This window comes from Poromitra crassiceps (genome assembly GCF_964638095.1).
Source record: "Poromitra crassiceps genome assembly, chromosome: 5".
Taxonomy (NCBI): domain Eukaryota; kingdom Metazoa; phylum Chordata; class Actinopteri; order Beryciformes; family Melamphaidae; genus Poromitra; species Poromitra crassiceps.
The window spans coordinates 33,576,086-33,593,585 of NC_139642.1; the positions used below are offsets into that span (position 1 = coordinate 33,576,086).

Here is a 17,500-nt window from a genome sequence, read left to right on the forward strand (position 1 = left end):
TTTGTGTGCCTGTCTCCATTGTCAAGACACTGAAAAATAGTGAGAACTGATCACTTTCTCATGCAGATAGGTACATCGGGCCGCGTGTGTCTGATTTGGACCGCAAGCTCCTGGAGACATATGGGCCCCTATCGTTGCATCGGCGCAGTTTCTAGGCCGAGCGGCAGGCGCAGATCAAAGCAGTGGGCGTGGAAAGGCGCACTTGATATCGTTGTGCTGGCGCTAGATGCAGCCCAAAGCATTACAACCACGCCTTTTAGGCGTAAAATTATGCACCGTCATGCTCATTGGATAAGTGCAATAAACGAATCGCACGCTTGCCTTTTTAGCTCCAATTCCAGTGATCCCGCAAAACCAGACGAAAGCCAAACGCTCTGCCCCCCCCCCCCCCCTCCCTTCATCCAGCCTGTCTGTCTGCATTATAGGCTATTATTCCATATTATTATGCTTCTCAAACCAATCTAACTGCAGTTTCAATACTGCAAGCATGTAAATACGCTACACTATAGCAAGATCAAAGTGAAAATAATGTTCTATGCATCAGCTAGAAAAATATAGCCTATTAGATTGGTGAAAGTTTGTCCAGAAAGATATCATTTTCTCTCGCCTGCTGCAGGAAGGATGATGCACATAAATATACCCTACATTATGTCAAGTCATTGCATAAATGTGTTTTTATTGTAAAACTAAATGTGAAATAGGGCCAAGTTATTGGACGGACATCACAGTATAGCAGATGCCATTAGAAGCGCGTTCCGCTGTTACTTCTCTAAATCACGTTAACTCGACAAGGGGTATATATATGCCCAGGAGGACATATATGTTTCACATAGGGTGGTGTTTTCATTTCGAGGTTTTATTTGGTCCAATATTGAAATGTTGACAATGGCAGGCTGTGTTACCATTACACATTAATTTAGAACTACCTTTTATATCTATTTTGGCTCATTTGGTGGCTATTTAGTAGCGAAATGAAGAAACACAATGCATGCTGGGAACTCAGAGAGAGAGAGAGAGAAGGGTGACAGAGAAGAAGCAGTGAAGGCAAAGAATAGGCCTGCTTTTGAAAAGCGCAAAGCGCTAAATGTAGGCCAGCTCCCAAGATATGACTAGGCTGGTATTTAGCGCCGACACGCCCACTTTGGGACTGCGCCACGCCCATTCGGCCTAAAGCGCATTTGGCAGCCTAAAGCCTATTGCTATCTTGCCGAAACAGGCGCAAGGCACGTTTTTTTGCGGTTAAGGCCCGTAATAGCGCCGATGGCCTGTGGGAGAATAGAGCCCATTGTCCCTGTGGGCTTGTCTCATCATGCCATCTCTAAACTCAGCCTCCACCACATGTTCTCTCTTCTTTTTCCCACTGTTGATGGCTCACAGCCTCATCACAAAGTTATTCATGAAAACATCCTTGTTGGTGCTTCATTTTTTTTTTGTCTAATTCTAATGACTATGACAGCTACAGACACTGTACCATGACAATACAGGGCATGAATTATTTTCATTCTATTATTGATAATGGAAATGTTATGATACGAAAAACACAAAAGTTTTGTTATACAGTAAGACAACTAGTATGACAACGATGTATATTTATCATCGGGCACGTGCATTAATGTACTGCACAGAACATGATGCCTGTTTGTAATGTATATTTATCATTGGGCACCTACATTAATGTACTGTACAGAACATGCCTGTTTGTAATGTATATTTATCACTGGGCACATGCATTAATGTACTACACAGAACATGATGCCTGTTTGTAATGTATATTCATCATTGGGCACCTACATTAATGTACTGTACAGAACATGATGCCTGTTTGTAATGTATATTTATCACTGGGCACATGCATTAATGTACTACACAGAACATGATGCCTGTTTGTAATGTATATTTATCATTGGGCTCGTGCATTAATGTACTGTACAGAACATGATGCCTGTTTGTAATGTATATTTATCATTGGGCACATGCATTAATGTACTGCACAGAACACGATGCGTGTTTGTAATGTATATTTATCATTGGGCTCATGCATTAATGTACTGCACAGAACATGATGCCTGTTTGTAATGTATATTTATCATTGGGCTCATGCATTAATGTACTGCACAGAACATGATGCCTGTTTGTAATGTATATTTATCATTGGGCACATGCATTAATGTACTGTACAGAACATGATGCCTGTTTGTAATGTATATTTATCATTGGGCTCCTGCATTAATGTACTGCACAGAACATGATGCCTGTTTGTAATGTATATTTATCATTGGGCTCCTGCATTCATGTACTGCACAGAACATGATGCCTGTTTGTAATGTATATTTATCATTGGGCTCATGCATTCATGTACTGCACAGAACATGATGCCTGTTTGTAATGTATATTTATCATTGGGCTCCTGCATTAATGTACTGCACAGAACATGATGCCTGTTTGTAATGTATATTTATCATTGGGCTCATGCATTAATGTACTGCACAGAACATGATGCCTGTTTGTAATGTATATTTATCATTGGGCACATGCATTAATGTACTGCACAGAACACGATGCGTGTTTGTAATGTATATTTATCATTGGGCTCATGCATTAATGTACTGCACAGAACATGATGCCTGTTTGTAATGTATATTTATCATTGGGCTCGTGCATTAATGTACTGCACAGAACATGATGCCTGTTTGTAATGTATATTTATCATTGGGCTCGTGCATTAATGTACTGTACAGAACATGATGCCTGTTTGTAATGTATATTTATCATTGAGCACATGCATTAATGTACTACACAGAACATGATGCCTGTTTGTAATGTATATTTATCATTGGGCACATGCATTAATGTACTGCACAGAACATGATGCCTGTTTGTAATGTATATTTATCATTGGGCACATGCATTAATGTACTGTACAGAACATGATGCCTGTTTGTAATGTATATTTATCATTGGGCACATGCATTAATGTACTGTACAGAACATGATGCCTGTTTGTAATGTATATTTATCATTGGGCTCGTGCATTAATGTACTGTACAGAACATGATGCCTGTTTGTAATGTATATTTATCATTGAGCACATGCATTAATGTACTACACAGAACATGATGCCTGTTTGTAATGTATATTTATCATTGGGCACATGCATTAATGTACTGCACAGAACATGATGCCTGTTTGTAATGTATATTTATCATTGGGCACATGCATTAATGTACTGCACAGAACATGATGCCTGTTTGTAATGTATATTTATCATTGAGCACATGCATTAATGTACTGCACAGAACATGATGCCTGTTTGTAATGTATATTTATCATTGGGCTCGTGCATTAATGTACTGTACAGAACATGATGCCTGTTTGTAATGTATATTTATCATTGAGCACATGCATTAATGTACTGCACAGAACATGATGCCTGTTTGTAATGTATATTTATCATTGGGCACGTGCATTAATGTACTGTACAGAACATGATGCCTGTTTGTAATGTATATTTATCATTGGGCTCATGCATTAATGTACTGCACAGAACATGATGCCTGTTTGTAATGTATATTTATCATTGGGCTCGTGCATTAATGTACTGCACAGAACATGATGCCTGTTTGTAATGTATATTTATCATTGGGCACGTGCATTAATGTACTGTACAGAACATGATGCCTGTTTGTCCATCAAACTCCCAAACATAATGTTTTCAGATCCCGGGTCTACAGATGAATGGGGAAATGTCTATATATTACAAGTGTTAATTTTAGGCAGCGAGCAATCGACTTGAGTTGAATCAATACATGAATAAAACTGGCAAAAAAAAAGTAAGGGCATTTCTGTCCGAGGATTTAGACTTTGGCTAAATTAAAAAACGGCATGAATATTAATTACCACTTATATTAACAACACATAACACTGTTCACAGCTAACTTTCCCCTCTGTCTCCCCTCACCAGACCCCACTGCCAGACGCACTGCCAAAGCCGGCCCTGCCGCGGCGCGGAGCCGCTACGCCAGCCAGTGGACTCTGAACCGGCCGCACCCCCCCAGCTCCTCCCACACGCTGAGCACTGACTGGAGGCTGGCCACGCCCCGTGCCACTGGCTCTGTGGACAAGGAGAGCGACAGCTACAGCGTCAGCCCCTCACAGGACACAGGTAAAGGGGGGAGTTGGCGCGTTCTCAAATCTGGGACCCCATACAACCCTAGGGTCAGAAAGTTCCAGTGATTATTTATTTATTTAGGTTGGGATTGGCTGCTATAGTGGGTTTTCACGGAATTGTCAGTCCTGTCCTAGGAGTCCTGTCCTACTGTACTAGCAAACACTGCAACAAGAAGTGAGCTGGACTTCAATTTTGAATGTTTATGTTGTCAAGTAAGTTAAAATGGTCTATAAGGTTTCAATGGGTTTCATAAGAGGTTGGAGCATTTTCTCAACCCATGTGATCATTCACTTCAATTAAAAACATCAAAATAACCAAACTTTGAAATGTACAAGTTTTCACTGGACAGTGATGATGTCATACGGAGTAAATAACCAGCATTTCCTTCTTGAGAGTGACAGAAATCAAGCTGCTTTTGTGAGATGGTCAGGCTGTGTGACTTTCACAGCGGCCTCTGTCCCGTCCAAAAGCTGTTGGCAACAGTCTTTTTCCATGTGAAAGTGCCACTAAAGCATGAGTAGGGCCCATATAATAACAACTGGTATCCTCCTGGAATCCTCAGATCGTGCACGGAGCAGCATGGTATCAACGGAGAGCGCGTCCTCCACCTACGAGGAGCTGGCCAGGGCCTACGAGCACGCCAAGATGGAGGAGCAGCTCCGCCACGCCAAGTTCACCATCACCGAGTGCTTCATCTCGGACACCTCGTCAGAGCAGATGACAGCCGGGACCAACGACTACACCGACAGCCTGACCTCCAGCACGCCATCCGAGTCTGGCATCTGCCGCTTCACCGCCTCGCCGCCCAAACCTCAGGACGTCAGCCGGGTCATGAACATGGCCGTGCCCAAGGCGCACAGACCCGGTGAGCGAGTGGAGTGTAGCACGCAGACATGCACACCACTCAGACACTACCCACACCCAGCAATCAAAATGGTATTTTTGTTTACTCTAAAGCAAACCGATGTACAGTCATTTCAGAATAGTAGTAGTAGTAGTAGTAGTAGTAATAATAAATTAATCTGTGACAGTTACTCCAAGAGCAGGAGAATAATACATAAAATATATAAATTACACTATATATGTCAGGGGGAGAATAATTTTCAGCCCATAAGAGGTACCCAAATTGAAAATACAAGGGGATCAGCAATTTGTACTTTTCCAAATGAGATTGACCTGGACCTGTGGAGGGGGACGGTTAAGAACACCTGCTCGACCGTATGGCCAGAGACACTCATAACTCTCCCCATGCTCTGCTGCTGTGGACAATCTCATTATTAAAAGCAGCCTTCATTAGACTCCATGGCAGTGCTCCAACCAGGTCCTACAGACCTTCAAGTGGGAGCAGTTCCCTTGGGAATTGTAAAACTTTCACATTCTTGATTTAACACTGCAAATATGGCCATTAGACATCATCAATAAGGATTAAAAGATAGTTCCTGCCATCACACCCTCTGCTCTTTATCGTTAGTGGCCATAGATAGAAGTGAAGGCTGTGGGCTCTATTTTCCCACAGGCCTTAGGCGCAGAAACTGGCCTTAAATGCAAAAAAACGCGCCTTGCGCCTGCCTCGGGAAGATAGCAACATGGTTTTAGGCGACGAAATGTGCTGTACGCCAAACAGGCGTGGCACGCAGTGCCAGAATAGGCCAGAATGGGGGTTTCGGCCTTAAATACTGGCCTAACGATATCTTCCCCCCTGGCGTTAATTTAGCGCTGGTAATTTGCGCTTTTGAAAACCAGGCCTTATTCAGTGCGCCGCGGATATTCCACGCACAGCTTATGCTCTGCTGATCTCAGTTTGTCCCCCTCTCTCTCTCTCTCTCACTCCCTCGCTCAGACAGGCACAAGTCCGATAGAAAAAAGAAGTTGTTGTACCGTACATAGTATAACAACATGGCAGTTTTTTATAACATGACAGTTTTGAGCCTGTGACATTCAGAGGCTGTTGCATCATCCTACCTGTGCAGTGGGTGAGTCGGGGAGAAGAAAAGGCGAGAGAAAACGAGATCATTCTGGCCAAACAAATGTTCACTGCCTGGCTTCCCTACCAAAGCCACAAATGTGAAATCTCCCAGCATGCATTGGGCTAATACATTTCGATAATAAATAGCAACCAAATGAGCCGAAAAAGATAGAAAGGTAGATCTAAATAATGTGTAATGTTAACACAACCTGCAATTGTAGAACATTTCAATATTGGACCAAATAAAACATCGAAATCAAAACACAACCCTATGTGAAACATATATGTCATCTTGGGGCTATATATATCCCTTGCAGATTTAACGTGATTTAGATGAGTGACAGTGTAACACGGTTCTACTGTCATGTCCTACTGTGATGTCCGCTCCAATAAATTGGCCCTACTTCACATTTAGTTTTACAATAAAAACACATTTACGCAATGACTTTACATAATGTAGGCTATATTTATGTGCATCATCCTACCTGTGCAGCAGGGGAGAAGAAAAGGTAGCAAAACAATATCATTCTGGACAAACTTTCACCAATCTAATCTCATCATAGGGATAGGCTATATTTTTCTAGCTGATGCGTTTAGAACATTCTTTTCACTTTGATCTTGCTATAGTGTAGCGTATTTACATGCTTGCAGTATTTAAACTGCAGTTAGATTGGTTTGAGAAGCATAATAATATGGAATAATAGCCTATATATGGAAACAGACAGAGGGGATAAAAGGGAGGGGGGGAGATCAGAGCCCTCGGCTTTTCTGAAGCCGGACTGGATCGCTCCGTGGAATTGGAGCTTAAAAGTGAAGCTTGTGATTCGTTTACTGCACTTCCCCAATGAGCAGATTGTGCATAATTTACGCTTAAAAGGCGTGGTTATAATGCTTAAGGCCACCTGTTGCGCCGACACCAAAATATTGAGTGCGCTGGTCCACACCCACTAATCTGGGCTGCGCCTGGCACTAAGCGCAGTTTATAGGCCGATGCAACGATAGAGCCCTGTGTCTCCAAAGCTTCTTTCACTGGATCTGCATGAGCTGTTATCCCACTCGGCATGCATGAGGGATGCACCGTACATCAACAATAATTTGACATTCACCAATTGTTCGATCAATTTAGCAGTGGCTAAATATTGTGATGAGGGGCTGAATGAACAGTTTAGCAAAAGAAAAATATAATGAAGGTTTCCTTGTTCCCTGTCACAAAAGGGGGAATAAATAAGAATAAAAAATAAAATAAAACAAAACAAAAACATCGGCATCACCTAGCAGCCAGGTTGTTATTTTAAATATAGTATCAGCCCATTTGTACAATCGTGACGCACTCCTCTCCAGGTGTAGCCTTACCTCACTTGACCCTCTGCTCCTCTGCAGTAGCTCTGCAGATTGATGACAATGGTACGGCAGGGCCGGCGCCAGGATGAAATGACTGAGGGGGCTTACTGAGGGTTATAACTGGGGAGGGGGCTGATTTTTTTTTTCTTTTTTTTTTTTTATATGATATTTTTATATCGTAAAACATAGGTTATATACCCGCTATGCCTATTTCTGGACTTTTTAACCATAATAACCTCTGAAAAGTGCAATAACAACACAAGAAAGACTACTATTTAAAATCAAATAAAACATTTATTTCACAGCAGCAGATTAAGGCATTAATAGAGCTGAGCTTTGCATAACGTGAAATGCGGGACCTGTCTGGAGCACTCTGAACATATATGTCTATATGAAAAGTCATAGAATAAACAATTGCTGCAAAAATCGACAAAAAAATAAACAAAATAATAGCCAGTCAGTGCCAGGTTCATTAAATTAAAGAAATAAAAAAATAAAAGTGAGGGGGCAGAAAATTGAACTGAGGGGGCAAAGCCCCCTATCGCCCCCTCGTGGCGCCGGGCCCGTGGTACGGTGTGCCGATGGACCGCTGACCACACAGACATTCAAACAGACACACTCAGCCCTCTCCCCCCCCGACACATGTACTGTACACTACTCCTCATCATCCCACCTCCTGTCAGGTTACTGTGGGGCCACTGATAGCTATCAGTGTTGGAGGAGGCGTCCTGTCCCGGATGCAGAGATGTGTGTGTGTGTGTGTGTGTGTGTGTGTGTCTGTCTGTATGTGTGTGTGTGTGTGTGTGTGTGTGTGTCTGTGTGTGTGTGTGTGTGTCTGTATGTGTGTGTGTGTGTGTGTGTGTGTGTGTGTGTGTGTGTGTGTGTGTGTGTGTGTGCGCACACACGTGCGTGCGTGTAGGAGGTACACTGTCCCAGAATCCTCAGCTTCAGCAGACAGGAGTTTGAGGCCATCAGAGCTGCCTCTAATGTTTCAGGTCTCATTATGAATTGATGGCTCGTACAGCGAGACAATTGAGTGGTAACAGCAGGCGGCCGGAGAGGTCACGCAAAGGCTATCTGTCAACCTAACCTGAGGCTATTGTCGCACCGTACAAAACACTTTAGCGCCACAATGGAGAGCGTTCAGTGTAATATCAGCCTTTCAACCTTTCTGGCTGCCGTGGGATGGTTGAGTGCTAGAGCCTGGTGTCAGTTACACTGAGAGGTGGATGAGCAAGAAGAAAAGCAGCGTTGCTTCTTCAGCTTCCTGTCGAGGTGTCTTCTGTTTGTAATCAGCTGTATTGTGACATGGCACAAAGGAAACTAGAGATATTCACAAAAGAGACCGAGTAAAGTGGGAAAAAGATGGCAGCCAGGTACACGTTCAAATCTAAAGATCTATTAGACGTTTTTTTACTGTTCGCTATTGGATATTGCTAACAGAGAGTCATTGGCTATTTTGTTCTACTTTCACGGCACAGTTTAGCTTGATGTATTTTTAGTGTATTATCATAATTATTTTAGCTCACTCGTATTTTGTCTCAAAGCTCACCTATAGCTCATTTAACACCAAAGCTAAAGCAGCTATGAGCATCTTGAATGAATGAGTTAATGTTAACATGATAGAGCTGAACAAACAGTGATGACGTGACATCTCTTGCCCCGGAAGTGAGTTTCCCATTCATTTTCTCCATAGACATATGGAAAAATCCTAAAAAATATAGCTAACCAATGACTGCTCCGGAATGACATGACTGCAACAGAACAGCTCAAGACTGACAGTTAAACTAACCAATGAGAGTTCATAAATGACATCCACGGATCAGATTAGATTTCGACATTTTAGTTAGATCACATGATTTTAAGCCCTTCTTACATCCATAGAGCCAAGAGTAGCAATCCAGAGCACAACTGACCTGAGGCTCGTTTCCCAAAGCCCTCTTACCTTTAGTTTAAAGTAACATCTTATACTGTAAAAGCATTTGTAAAGTGTTGTTCTAACCTACACTCATCCTTCTGCTTAGAAGTCTTAAGTGTTTCATTTAAAGAGTTTGCTTCCTAACATTAAAAGTTTGACCATTAAAGATTAATTGTTAGAGCTACCATCTCGTGCCAAGACGTTACGTAAAGAAACCGTTATGGCTATAAGTGATTTGGGCAGCCAACCCCTTTGTAACAGACACAGCACATGGTTTTCAATAAGGGAAATGATGGAGTTCGTAAAAAGTTTTTCGCATCGTACCCTATATCGTTATTGTGGGGGGATGCATTAAATGGTGATTTCAATCTCTCCGTCGCCCTTCAAATCACTCCACCCTTGTAAGTTGTCAGTACAATGTATTTAGCGACAGTATCAGGCCCGTGAAATAAAGACGTGGCCCGGAGGCCGCTTAGACTGACAGCTAGTGGGCGACCCCGGCCTCACCCCCATCTCTATCTCAATTACACCTGCCTGACCTGAGCTCACCTCACCTATCCATCACACAGGACCATGGCAGCTTCTCTCTCTTCTCCCTCCTTCCTCTCCCTCCCACCCCTCTCTCTCTCCCTCCCTCCCACCCCTCTCTCTCTCCCTCCCTCCAACCCCTCTCTCTCTCCCCCCCACCCCTCTCTCTCTCCCCCCCACCCCTCTCTCTTTCCCTCCCACCCCTCTCTCTCCCTCCCACCCCTCTCTCTTTCCCTCCCACCCCTCTCTCTCTCCCCCCCACCCCTCTCTCTCTCCCTCCCACCCCTCTCTCTCTCCCTCCCACCCCTCTCCCTCCCACCCCTCTCTCTCTCCCCCCCACCCCTCTCTCTTTCCCTCCCACCCCTCTCTCTTTCACTCCCACCCCTCTCTCTCTCCCCCCCACCCCTCTCTCTTTCCCTCCCACCCCTCTCTCTCTCCCTCCCACCCCTCTCTCTCTTAGCTCATTTCTTGTGACCAACATGAATTGACAGAAGTGTTATGAGAGTAACAGCTTATATATTTGCGCGCCTCTTTGGCAGTTCCTTGTGGGACAAATCCATTTGACGCCGCATAAATATCTTTTCCCATTACTGTGTGTTCCTCTGCACTTTGCTCATAAACTTTTACAGCAACGCTGGTAATCACAGGGCTACAGGCTATAGCCAGTATGTGATAGGCCTGTAAATATGGTGTGTGTGTGTGTGTGTGTGTGTGTGTGTGTGTGTGTGTGTGTGTGTGTGTGTGTGTGTGTGTGTGTGTGTGTGTGTGTGTGTGTGTGTGTGTGTGTGTGTGTGTGTGTGTGTGTGTGTGTGTGTGTGTGTGCGCGCGCGCGCGCGCGCGCTGCGCGCGTGCGTGCGTGCGCATGAGACCTACACAATAGACATACAGGTCAGAGAATATTAAAACGTCAGCCGTCACAACAGTGCGGATAGACTTGAGGACATAACACACACTTACACACACCCCCCTGAGATTAATGGCTTGGCACGGAATTGCTATTGTATTATAGATACACACACTGTCCCATTACAGTACAATCTGCAATTTACAGGCTGATGGATTTTAGAAATACATTCCTAATGAGCTCCCATAGCAACACTTAAATCTATATTTAATTCAATTAACACTCCGAGCCATTCATCATCTTTGCTGGCTCTAATCAGGCGTATTATAAAACACAGTAAATTATGCATGGCCCCTATGATCCCAGACATTCAGTCTCCAAGGTCACATGGACATTGACTCTGCAGAGACAGACTCATCTGTGCTGCCATTACTGCTGAGTGGCTGCCAATGAGTGAGTGTGTGTGCAGTGGTGGATGTGGTACCTGAAAGGCTAGCGCCACTTTAGTAAAAGTACAAATATCTTACCAGAAAATGACTTTGGTAGAAGTTAAAGGCACCTATAATTAGAATATTACTAGAGTAAAAGTCTTAAAGTATCTGATATTTACTGTTCTTAAATATCAAAAGTAAATTTACTGATATTAAATGTACTTAGGTAGGTTTTGAAAGTAAAAGTACAAGTAAACCAAGCAAAAGGCATGCCTGGGCCTGGGCTTGATTGGAAATCTTCCTCTTGAGTTTCATAGCGGTTGGCAAACAACGTTAGGGTGCATTACCGCCACCAACTGGAATGAAGTGTGGATCGTGATTAATGTAACTTGCAAGCAGGAGCACTGATTCGCCAGACCTCTTTGCTTGCAGGCTACCCAATATCTTCTGATGTTACTTTGTAACTAAGATGCTGCATGTAAATGTAATGCAGTAAAATATACATTTTATTTAGGAAATGTAGTGAAATAAAAGTGAAATTTGACAGAAATATAAATACTCAAGTAAAGTACAGATACTCCAACAACAAAAAACGTAAGTACTTTAACGAAGTAATAACTTGGTTACATTACACCACTTTGAGTGTGTTGGTATAGTCTTACATACTCTCCCTCTCCGCACATCAAACCGCCAAACCAGAAACTGCACCTAACTCAACATGCCCAAAACAAGAACAAAAAGATATGAAAAATCACCCATCCCATTCCTCACATCTCTCCTAAATGCCAAATAATATAAAATGAACAGCCTTACCCATCACTGCCATAGACTGTTGATAAAATACAGAAGATTCACCAATTTATTATTATTTTATTCTAAATTGTGGTTTTTATATTTTTATGTTGTACTCCATTGATTTTATCCATTGTAAATATTCTCGTATTTCAGTTACATAAACTGCCAAGAGAATATTCAATAAAGGAAACTTGAAACTTGAAACATGCGTGTGTTACGCCCACACGTGGGCTGTGTAAATGCACGTGTGAGCCAACATGCAGAGATAGAAAAGTGATTTTGGCGATGAAGACTGCAGCCATTAGAGCTGGTGATCTCTGTGGCCTCTGAAAGATTAATGCGAAGATGAACGCTCCAGCAGGGACGGGACAATACAGAGGGATCCTCAGCCAATCAGGTGCTGAATCTGCACTGCAGCACAACTCACTGGATCTGGCAACCCAACACCCTTTTCTGACGAGCTAATTTCCTCCGTTAAACGTGTAATCCAATCAGTGAAACGAATACATTTACAATTGGAGAAGAGGTACCATCAACTTGTTCAACCAAATCAAAGTGTCTCCTTTCCTCTCTCTCTCTCTCAATCTCTCTCTCTGCCTCTTTTTATTGTCCTGCGCCTGCTACAATTACTTTAGCTTTTTAATTGTGCTGCTCTCATTCAGCAGATGCATTAAATCAGACTTGTTTAACTTGCAACACAGTTGCCAAGTCTCCAAATCTTCTTCTCCTCCTACAGTACAACTAAACTCCCAGAGGACCGGGGGTTTGAGAACTGCCAACGCAAGCCGGTTCAATGTGATAGCCCCATGAGAAATGGGAAGAGATTTGAATATGAATTAGATACAGGGGAGGTTAGGAAGATACATAATCCATCCTTCAGCGTCACCAGAGGAAAGGAAAAGAAATAGCATTATAAAATCCTTATGAAATCTCAGTCCCGACTTAATATGATAGCAAAGATTACATCGTATTATTCAACATCCTATTCTATTATGTCCTGTAACCGTGCTGTGCATTTTTCTAAGATGAGATATATTTGCACTTGTGAAGACTGGTAGTACATTCAAGTAATAACTGTGAATCACATTCTCAGAACACCCTGTGGTGAACTAATGTAATAGTGTGAATTAAATAGGATTTCCTTTTCTTTGTTTTGTCCTCTATGGACTTTATTCAAACAGTATGACTAATAAAAATGCATAAAATGAAGGAAAAGAATGTGGAAGTTGGCTATAACCCAGGCCCGCTGAGGGCATACTGTACACAATGGGGATCCCAGAGAACCAATACACTATCTGTGGGCAGAAGGAAATGGCATCGAAACCAAGCTGGCGCTGTTTGCAAAAAGCAACAGTGAGGAGGATACGGTCCCAGTACCTCACCTTATATTGGCAGATCCTATTTGCTGTCATATTAATTAGAGTTTCTTGTCATTTGAATGAGCTTGGCTCATTGTGCGCTGTTAAATGGTAAATGGCCTGCATTTATATAGCGCTTTTATCCAAAGCGCTTTACAATGAGTAGGTACATTCACCCATTCACACCCATAGTGGCAAGCTACCAGGCAGGGTGCTGGCACACCATCATGAGCAATTTGGGGTTCAGTATCTTGCCCGAGGCGAGGACACTTTGACATGCAGACTGAAGGAGGCGGGGATCGAACCACTGCTCTACCTCCTGAGCTACAGCTGCCCCAAAGGCGCAGCAAAAAATATCAATCTTAATAAGTCATTTAGTTACTTATTTTTGTTTATTTAGTTGATAAAAAAGGACAGTGTGCACAAACATTAATTATTTGATTAATTTAATTTATCACAGCATTACCACAATATCTCGATCACAGTAACAAACACAGTACTGTATTTATATTGTACTGTATTTGTTACTGGGGCGGCAGGGGCCATTGGCCATTGGCCATTGCCATTTGGCCATTTGCCATTTGTATGCCATTTGCCATTTGCCATTGGCTTCATTGCCAAATGCAACGAGGATGACGCATTTCCCGACGTCCTTAACTATCACTAGTGCATAATAAGGTAAGAAGGTAGGAACCCTAACAAGCATAAAACAGCCTGAGATCTGTTGAAATGTATATTGTCCTGTGGAGGGTCCATCTTTAACGTATTTTCAGCGTGTTGTTGTTGTTGTTTTTTGGAGGGGTGGGTGGGTTGGTAGATCATGTTGAGCTGGTCATTTTAAAAGTAGTTTGCAAGGCAAAAAAGTATGGCCACCCCTGCAGTACAGAGTACTAACAAATAGAATACAATACATACACAAGACACAGTATCAAAATATCAAAGTGCAGTGGAAGCGGACACCCGACATAATGTCATAAAATATGCGATGCCCTCTTAAAATACAAAGTGTGTCATATTGTTAAGCGGTGCAGCCGCTTCTATAAGTGACGTGTGTGTGTCCATCCATCCATTTTAGCCGAGATTTGAGCAGCGCACCGAGAGGTGAGCACAAGATTTTTAGCCTAGGCCCCTCCCCCCACCGCTACAAGGAAGCACAGTGCTGCGGCTCGGTGAAACACGCACACACACACACACACACACGCATGGATGCATGAGCACGCAGGCACGCACACACAGTACCAGAGAGGGGGAGAAGTATAGGGTTCGACCTGCGCAAACCTGCACCACTTACTTCAACACTTGGGTGTGATTTCTCTGATTTTTCTTAATACAAGTGAAAAAAATCAGACCGGTAATTTCACTTGTTTCCAATGCAATAGTAGAGAGATCCAGGGATGACGTATTTTTGTAGGCTGAATGCGGAAGTCCCGAACTTCCTGGTTCTTCACTGTTTCTGTCTATGGGATTTTTGAATGGGTTTTTGGCGCGATGCTTCAAATAATGTCTGTGGGCAACGCAAGTTTAATCAAACGCGAACCAAGGTTCAGCGGGATAATCTTCACACATGAGGACCACTTTCATGAGTTTTGAAGCGTAACTGCGAGCCCTAGAGGTAAAAAGCGCGTGCTAAGCTAATCCAGAACTACACACAGTGTCGCATAGGCGTCCACGCATTGATTGCGAGAGAAAGAATTTCCGCGTTCACTCGTGATGACGTATAATATCCGCGTCGACATTGTAGTCTCATTTAGCTGTTTGCTAGCTAGCCACCCTTTTAACGGCACATAAAAGCTTCAAAACTCATAAAAGTGGTCTTCATGTGTGAAGATGATGTTACTAAACACTGGTTCGCGTTTGATTAAGCCAGCGTTGCCCAGAGAGATTATTAGAAGCATCGCGCCAAAAACCCATTCAAAACTCCCATAGGCGAAAACTGTGAAGAACCAGGGCTGTTAGCATCGATGATTTCCGGACTCGTTCCTGGAGCTCTCTATATCAGTTGAGTCATTCGTCTTATTCTGCCTTGTGTCAAGATATTGACATTCGTTCGTTTGCATAATTTTTCACTTGTTTCAAGAAATATTTTGAGACAAGGTAACTTTTTAAGGAAATGTTTTTGTAGTAAGGTATATGTTATTTACATGTGGCTAAACAAAAATGATTATTTACAGTTTGTAAGATCAGAGCAGTCATTTCGCTAACCCTTGCCACCTGTTGTGTTGCATGTGTGTTCCCCAGGAGGAGAGCTGGTCCACCTGCCGCCGTACCTCCGCATGGACTTCCTGCTGAACCGTGGCGTGCCGTCCCGGGGCGGGGGTGTCAGCAGCAGCAGCGGGAGCAGCAATGGTGGAGGTGGAGGTGGTGGTGCTACAGGGGAAAGCGGAGGAGGAGGAGGAGCCATGGGCCAGACCTGCCTGGAGCCCCAGAGGAGCCGTACCCTGAAGAGGCCTCCGCCCATGGAGCCTACCCCCATGGAAGTGCCCTCACCCAGGGAGGTGCAGCAGTGGCAACCAGGAACTGCCTCCACCCTGCCCCACAGAGAAGCCCGGGAGAGGGGCGAGGCCCGGGGCGAGGTCCGCGGTGAGGCGGCCTCCTCGGGGGACCTGGCCCAAGCACAGGCTGCCAAGCTCAGCACCTCCCAGGAGTCCTTGCTGGACTCCAGAGGACACCTGAAACAGAGCAACAACCCCTATGCCAAGTCGTACACTCTGGTATAACACTGGGACACACACCGGACTGCTTCAGACAACAGGACTACTGCAGACACACTGGAGGAGGGAGGAGAGAGACAGACAGGACGGGATGCCATGGATGGACATTTTGCCACAACAGTAATTGTTGTATATAGAGCCGTTTCCGACATGCATCTGAACCTGGGTGCTTTTCTTTCAGTCTGTCTTTCTTTCTTTCCTTCCCTCTTTTTCTTACTTTCCTCTCTCGCTCTTCTCTGTTGCTTTCACACTTCTCTCATTCTCTCACACCTTGCTCCTCTTCTGATGAATTTTCTCTCTTCACAGTTTTTATTTTCTACTTGAGTATTCTTTTATTCTAAAGTGACAACATATGAGGATTGCCAAAATGATTTATTTAAAATTTGAAAGAGAAAGAGAAAAAATACTATTGAATTTATATCGAGGATAATTATAGTCATTATTATTACTATTATTATTATATAAAAATAGAAAATATCTAAAAAAAAAAAAAAAAAAATTACGGGAAAGGGAGGAGGACTCTGGAGCACTCTGCAGGAGAAAATTGCTTTGTTAATTTATTTTTATTTTATTGTCGCAGTGTGATGAAATCTGTGATTGGGTAACTGAGGGGTTTTTACAGTAGTACTACGAAGAGCCAATAGAGGAGAAGAGCAGTGAAGCCGGACACGACCGCCAATGCTGACCAATCGTAATGTTTTTCAACCTTTCTGACGACTGCATGGCGACTGATCAAATGACAATTAATAGGAATGGCTGGAAATCCAAAAAAAAAGAAAATAAAAAAAGAGAGAGATTGTTTTGTCACACTATGAAATTATACAATGTGAATATATATAAAGAGATCACTTTTATTTGTGGATATTACAGGGAAAATGATTTGGTTAATAAAGTCCTTAGTCATGTTTGCACACACCTGACTTTGATTCCTATCTGCTCAAGCTGTCATTCTTCCCTGTTCTTAATGTTTTCTCTCTCTTCTCTATCTCCTCTGTCCCTCTTTCTCTCACCCAATCCTTCTATTCTCCTCCTTTCCTTTCAGGCCTTTCATTCACAGTAAAAACAGTCATTCTGGACTATAGCTCCAATTAGATTTGAAGGCAAGTGCATTCTCAAACCTAGGTCTGATATGACCTTTCAAGGGTCATGCAAAAAATTGGCAAGTGGATAATTGCTGTGTTCAGAAACATACATACATACATACATACATACATACATACATACATACATACATACATACATACAGTACATACATACAGTATATACATACATACATACATACTTATACTTGCATACATACATACATACATACAGTACATACATGCATACATACATACGTACTTACATACTTGCATACATACATACATACATACATACAGACATACAGTACATACATACAGTATATACATACATACATACTTACATATTTGCATACATACA

At 42.9% G+C, this 17,500-nt stretch overlaps 1 protein-coding gene across 9 annotated transcripts in view; it reads left to right on the forward strand.

The window, feature by feature from the left end:
- Positions 1-16,221, forward strand: part of dscamb (Down syndrome cell adhesion molecule b) — a 177,342-nt gene extending 161,121 nt beyond the window's left edge. For 5 of the 9 annotated variants that reach the window (XM_083637246.1, XM_083637248.1, XM_083637245.1 and 2 more), the window contains exons 31-33: positions 3,962-4,162; positions 4,731-5,033; positions 15,588-16,221. In XM_083637246.1, the coding sequence (XP_083493372.1) occupies positions 3,962-4,162; positions 4,731-5,033; positions 15,588-16,066 (983 nt within the window). In that variant the 3' untranslated portion in view covers positions 16,067-16,221. Of the gene's footprint in view, positions 1-3,931; positions 4,230-4,689; positions 5,034-15,587 lie in introns of all 9 variants that reach the window. The other 4 variants (XM_083637244.1, XM_083637247.1, XM_083637242.1 and 1 more) reach the window with 3 other exon arrangements.
- Positions 16,222-17,500: the final 1,279 nt, after the last annotated feature.